The following is a 7091-nucleotide window of genomic DNA, read 5'->3' as shown; positions in this document are numbered from 1 at the left end:
TGTTTAAACTCTCCTGCATGAAGCAGGGCCAGTTTCATGTCCCAGCACCTTTGGTCCATTTTGACTTTGTTAATGGTAAGGAGGACAACATTGGTCAAGTTGAGCTGTGAACAAACACAGATGTTCTTCCATATATGTAAGGATGGATGCTCATGTTCTTCTATATATGTAAAGATGTTCCTGTTCTTCTGCATATAGAAGGATGCCCATGTTCTTCCACATATGGAAGGATGCCCGTGTTCTTCCATATATGGAAGGATGCTCGTGAGCTGCTTGGTCCAGGGATGAATATCATTTGTACCTCATCCAATTTTAAGATGCTTAGATGCTTTTGTTCATGGTGTGCATGTATGGATCCCCCCAGACCTGCTCCCTTAATATGATTGCCCACAAGGTAATGAGTGCCCACACTTACTGGTGTCTGCTAAAGGCTTTTCTCTCCCCTACACTCTCTGCTCCTCCCCTGACCACTGGGCTCAGTACAACGACTTGAACATTATCACTATTTTGGGGGACCCTTTGAAGATATCTCATGTCACAGGATTTTCTTTCCATCAAATCCATAAAGGCAAAACACAGATGAATCGAATACCTGCTTCTCTGGTCCATGTGATGAGGGAGTCTTAACTCTGTCCTTCTTCCTCTGAAGGATTTGCAGACCTCACTACCAGCTCACGTGTCTCTCTAGTATTTCTGTATGTTCTCTTTCCTTATTTCTCTATGGATGCTTCCCTTCCTCTTTCCCAAGATAGTCCTGTCTGACGTGACCTATTTCTAAAGTCCTTTTATTTTCCCTGTTACTCATGTCTGTGTCTGTGGTCCACAAGTAAGCCTTGCCTGCAGAGCACAGAAGAAGAGGACATTGGATATCCTGTGACTAAAATTACAGTGGTTGTTAGCCCCTATGTGGGTTCTGGGAATCAAACCCCGGTCCTCTGGAAAAGCAGCCCATGCTGACATCTGACCCATCATCACTCCAGCCCACAAAATGCAATGTTTAGGCTTGGTACATAAAGTGAGCCAGATGCTGTCTCTATAACGATGGATCCTAGGGCCACGTTGAGGAAGGTCTTTTCTCTGCAGATGCCAGAGAGCATCTTTCTGCCCCTTCTTCTAGACCAAGCTAAGAAAGGCAGATGTGTGTACAGGAGGAAGAGAGGCACAGCAGAAGAGAAGACACTAACAAGATCCTTTGAAATTTGTGTTCATAAAGGAGTCACATCCTCCAGAACCTATTTGCTAGTGGAGTAATGTATTAGAAAGAAATCGTGGCACACCACACTTTATAATACATATAAGTATTAAACAAGGAACTCACTTTGTAGACCAGGCTGGCCTCAAACTCAGAAATCTGCCTGCCTCTGCCTCCCGAGTGCTGGGATTAAAAGCATGCGCCACCACGCCCGGCAGATTTATTTATTTTTATATGAGTATACTGTGTGTCCAACAGAAAACTTGGACAGTTGGGGATATAGTTTCTGCTGCCTCTCCTCATGTTTCAGGGGTACACATGCAGGTACCTTTCTTTCTTTCTCTCTTTCTTTCTTCCTTTCTAAGATTTGTTTTGTTTTTGTTTTTGTTTTTCGAGACAGGATTTCTCTGTGTAGCCCTGGCTGTCCTGGAACTCACTTTGTAGACCAGGCTGGCCTCGAACTCAGAAATCTGCCTGCCTCTGCCTCCCGAGTGCTGGGATTAAAAGCATGCGCCACCACGCCCGGCAGATTTATTTATTTTTATATGAGTATACTCACTGTCTTCAGACACACCAAAAGAGAGCATCAGATCCCCATTACAGATGGTTGTGAGCCAGCACTTGGTTGCTGGGAATTGAACTCAGGACCTCTGGAAGAGTAGTCAGTGCTCTTAATCGCTGAGCCATCTCTCCAGCCCCAGGTGGATACTTCTAAATTTACCAAATTGTGTCATTTGTCTTATTTAGTACTTAAGAGAAAGATGTCTTTCAGTCATCACACAGTTGACATAGAGATTGTGGCAACATTCACAGGGTCTGCAGAGGTCTAAGTCAGATGGCGTCTCAGCTCTGAGAGAGAAAAGCAGACATGAGCCTCCATCCCTAACCAAGAAGCTATCTCTAATTGATAACTGTTTACAAAGTAAAAGTTAGTTTTCTCTAATGGAGTCTCACTGGGTGTATAAACACTAAAGGGCAGGCCCCATGCCTAGCAATAGATAGCCAACACAAAATGAACTCAACAGTATTTTTGTAAATTTTTATGTCTCATATTGCTTTGTTTGGGCATTTTTTTTTTTTTTTTTTTTTTTGGTTTTTTGAGACAGGGTTTCTCTGTGTAGCCTTGGCTGTCCTGGAACTCACTCTGTAGACCAGGCTGGCCTCGAACTCAGAAATCCGCCTGCCTCTGCCTCCCGAGTGCTGGGATTAAAGGCGTGCGCCACCACGCCCGGCTCTGGGCATTTTTTATATTACTATTCTGGTGTTTTAATGGTCTATGTATAGTGTGTTTCTTATGTTTTTCTTTTTCCTTTTTGTTTTGTTGCTAGTAGTAGTAGTAGTATTTGCCTGTTTTCTAAAGAATGAAAGAAAGAAGGTATGGATTTGCATGGGGAAAGAGGTGGGGGGGGGGACCTTGGCAGAGTTGAGGGAGGGAAAATTATAATCAGAATATATTGTATAAAAAATAGTTTTAATAAAAAAACTAAACTGAAAAGGATCTTGGGGCTGCTACAGAGCCTGCAGTAATGGATGGCATAAGAGGTTTATCATCAGCATCTGCATCCTTCTGCTCACCGCCATTCTGTGGTCACTCCTAACGACAGCCAATCTTTGACCCATAAGCTCCTCTGCCTGCTCCCTTTCTGCCCCATAAGCATACAGCTTGTAGTGGGTGTCAGGCTACAGAGTTTTTGCAGCCCCCACCCCACCCCCCAGTAAAACTCTTCACGGCCAACAAAACAAAAAACAAAAACCTTGGGTCCAGAGAGATGGCTCAATACTTAAGCGAACATACTGAGTTTACAGAGGATCCATGCTCTGTCCCTAACACCCAAATCAGGAGCCCATGGATCAGATCCAGAATATACTGACTGTCTTCTGGCCTCAGCAGAGACCTGCAGTCCCAGACACACATCTGCAGACACCCACAGACACATGCACAGGATTTAAAATAAGAGCTTAGAAAAAAAAAGCATCTTTAACAATTTTATATTCTGTTATGTAGCTGCCAGCAGCCACAGGTTCCTGGGTTCCTGAAAGGAAAGCTGGGGATGGATGGGAAGGATGGTGAGAGAAATAACGAGCCAAGACAAAGTTCTCTAATCAAGGCTCAACTTTAATTCTAGGGTCTGAATGTTTAAAGAGGGGAGACCCATCCATCCCTGACTATGCCAGGATCTTGTCACCTTGTCAGGATCTCCGCAGGAAGACAAGCTCAGCTGCTCAGCAGGTGGTGGCTTCTTGCAGGAAGCTGCAGATGTGGCACACAATAGACTTTACCTAGGTCGGAAGATTCCACCCTAGGTGGGCTAGCCAACTGTGGCAGACAAGGTCTGATCCAGCCCCCTCAAGGCTGGGGGAGGGGCACACCATTAGTGTCCTATTTTGCAAAATTTTGTGGTCTAAAGAGCCAGAAATAACTTATTGTTACACCCTACTTTAATTCCAATTCCACCAACCATACTGACTCCACATACCTAAAGAGAAACATATTGATCAACCTGTGTTTCTACCAGTTAATAGCTGGATTGTATTCAAATGAACTAGTCACTCTGGCATGATAATTTAAAAACAAAACAACAACAACAACAACACCCATGTGAAATCTCTGTCCCACCTTGGGAAGTTAAAGTGGAAAAATCTAAAATTCTACCAGATACTATATTCCATTCTAAGCTTTTGATAACTTTTGTATCTTTTAGCAGAGACCGAATTGATCAACTATTAAAAGAACTGTACTAAATATCCCATTACATGTATGAGAAACTACACAATAATAAAAAGCAATCGCTGCTTTTTTTATAGACATCATCACAGACCAGAAACACTCTCAAGCTTGGTATGTATAGCTCATCTTTTTCTCATATAAACGATGACTGGACCTTGGAGTTATAGGCTACTTAAGATCATTCTCATAGTATAGCAGATCATGGATGTTCATTCAACCAGTGTGAATCAGTCCACAGGGACCAACATTCCTTCTGTGGATGTATCAAGATCTGGTCTAGTAATACATCAGCTAGAATAGAGTTAATACTGATACTAATAGCAATAATGTTAATACTGGTAAGTGGTTATCTGATCCATCGACACTTGGAAGACCTCATTTCTGTTTCTGTGCTACTTCCTCATTTAAGTCTACCAAAAAGATACAACTGTTGCTTTGTACTGACATTAAGAGGGGGGACGCAGATTGAGGAGTTAAGGGTGGAGCTCAGATGATAGAGTGCTCACCTCACAGGCACAATGCCCTGGGTTGGATTCCAGGCACCACACAAACCATAAACATACCTGACACGGAGGGGAGGGGGTGCTGGAGGAGAGAACTAGAAATTCAAGATCACTCTTAGCTACATAGTGTCTTCGAGGCTAGCCAGTGCAACATGAAACCCTGTCTCAAAGGAAAGGAGGAGGAAGAGGAGGGCTAAAGCCAAGCAAGACATTGCTGTTGCCCTTAAAAACAATGTTATTCAGGTAAGATCTGCTCTACTATATGGCAATTTTTATTGTATAGGAAAGTACATGTACTGCAGGAAGAAGCATAAGGATATAGAATTCAGCCATGACCAGAAAGTGATAGGAGGAGAGAGGGGAGAGGGGACAGGGGAGAGGGGAGAGGGGACAGGAGAGAGGGGACAGGGGAGAGGGGATGGTCCCTGGAGAACATGAGGATCAGATCAGGCTACACCATGATTTGTCCATTCCGAGACAGCCATAGTGTGGGCTGAGACAGATAATAACAGCAGTGGGTAATAACTGGTTTTTCTTGCATTGCTTTCAGATGTGCCCTTGTGTGTTCCTTTCTCCCATAAGATGAACAGAAACGACCCAGTATACAATATCAATGGCATAAGAAATGCTTTTTTTTCTGAAATTGCCTTTGGGGTCTCAGCCAACACCATCCTCCTGCTCTCCCACGTGGTCACATTCTTTCAGGAACTCAGGCACAAGCCCATCAACATAACTATTGGTGTCCTGGCTCTAAGCCACATCGTGATGCTGCTGGCCATGGCTGCCATGGCTACAGATATTTTGGGGTCCCAGGGGTTTTGGGATGACTTCACATGTAAATCAGTGATCTCCTTGTACAGGCTGATGAGGGGTGTCTCTATTTGTGCGACGTGTCACCTGAGCATCCTCCAGGTCATCCTCCTCAGCCCCAGAAGTTCCTGTTTGGCAAAGGTCAAACCAAACTCCCTCTGGCACAACTTGTGCTGCTTTCTCTTCCTGTGGGCCTTCCACATGTCCATTAATGGCTTCGCGAACTCCATTGTGGTTGCCCACAATGTGACCTCACACATTCTTATACTGGTCACTAAATCCTGCTCTCTCTGGGTTGTTAGTGACATCATGAGACACTTACTTTCTATACTGGCTGTCTTCCGGGATACCTCTCTAGTAGGGCTCATGGTACTTTCAAGTGTATACATGGTGACTGTCTTGTGCAGACATAAAAAGCAGTGTCAGTACCTTCACAACACCAGCATTTCCCGCAAAGCATCCCCAGAGCAGAGGGCCATCCGGAACATTCTGTTGCTAGTGAGTTTCTTTTTGGTCACGTACTGTCTGGATTCCATTGCCTCCTCCTGGAGAGTTATGTGGAATAATGACTCAACCCATCGCTGTGTTCAGATGTTTGTGTCCAATGGCTATGCCACGTTCAGTCCTTTGGTGTTCATCAGTACTGAACAACGTATAATTAACTTTTTGAAAACCACACAGGGCCAACAGTAAATATTTGATTATTCTGTGATGAACAAGTTTCCTTCACAAGAACTAGCACGCCGGGCGTGGTGGCGCACGCCTTTAATCCCAGCACTCGGGAGGCAGAGGCAGGCGGATTTCTGAGTTCGAGGCCAGCCTGGTCTACAAAGTGAGTGCCAGGACAGCCAGGGCTACACAGAAAAACCCTGTCTCGAAAAACAAAACAAAACAAACAAAAAAAAAGAACTAGCACATTGACTTCAGGGTAATCTATCATGGCATACCATACATGATCTCTGGGCTAGATAAAAATAAAGGCATTGAAACGTTTTCTCTGTTAAACCTACTTTTGGCATAAGCATCAAAAAATATATAGTTTACCATTGAGACATAAGCCATTCAGAAATAATAAAAGTTACTAATAATTCTAGTGGTCTGAAGGAAGACTGAATTATTACAGCATAGAGTAGCTTACATATTATATATGAGAATTTTCAACACTTTTTATATGTCACTAGTCATGGTGACCTTTAGTTCGATAACTAGGTATGTAAATTATTATCATGGATTATTATCATGATTATTATCATTAATCAAAATTCTATATATTATGATCTATACACTATGAGGCTAAGAGGTAAGACCACTGACTGCTCTTCCGAAGGTCATGAGTTCAACCACATGGTCGCTCACAACCACCCGTAATTAGATCTGATGCCCTCTTTTGGTGCATCTGAAGACAGTTACAGTGTACATATGTATAATAATAAATAAATCTTTGTGCTGGAGTGGGGCCAACAAGAGTGAGCGGGGTTAACTGGAGAGAGCAGAGGTCCTAAATTCAATTCTAAACAACCACATGAAGACTCACAACCATCTGTACAGCTACAGTGTACTCATATACATAAAATAAATTTAAAAAATCTTTTTTAAAAAGGAGAAAAGGGAGAAGGAGGGGGAGGGAGAAGGAGAGAGGGGAAGAGGAAGAGAGGGGGAGGAGGGGGAAAGGAAGAGGGCAAGGAGGAAGAGGGGAAGCAGGAGGGAGAGAAGGGGAGAGAGGAAAGGGGGAGGGGGAAGGAGGAGGAAGAGAAGTTATTCCCCAGTGAGAGTTCTTCCTGTGTGAATCAGACTCAGATCTCACATATCAGAACGCTTGTCAGATGTCAGTCTTGGAAATCCTGCAATCTAAAAATAG

General features: G+C 43.6%; 1 protein-coding gene across 1 annotated transcript; it reads left to right on the top strand.

Moving 5' to 3' along the window:
- Positions 1-3323: 3323 nt before the first annotated feature.
- Positions 3324-5969, top strand: LOC110294182 (vomeronasal type-1 receptor 90-like). The gene is made up of 3 exons (XM_021162259.2): positions 3324-3523; positions 3898-4031; positions 4974-5969. The coding sequence occupies exon 3, from the start codon at positions 5006-5008 to the stop codon at positions 5924-5926; it is 921 nt and encodes a 306-aa protein (XP_021017918.1). The 5' UTR covers positions 3324-3523; positions 3898-4031; positions 4974-5005; the 3' UTR covers positions 5927-5969.
- The last annotated feature ends 1122 nt before the right edge of the window (positions 5970-7091 follow it).

Source organism: Mus caroli, unplaced genomic scaffold, assembly GCF_978045245.1.
Source record: "Mus caroli unplaced genomic scaffold, Mus_caroli_1 scaffold_1, whole genome shotgun sequence".
Taxonomy (NCBI): domain Eukaryota; kingdom Metazoa; phylum Chordata; class Mammalia; order Rodentia; family Muridae; genus Mus; species Mus caroli.
The sequence above is the reverse complement of the archived record's forward strand: the minus strand, read 5'-3'. Positions and strand labels throughout refer to the sequence as shown.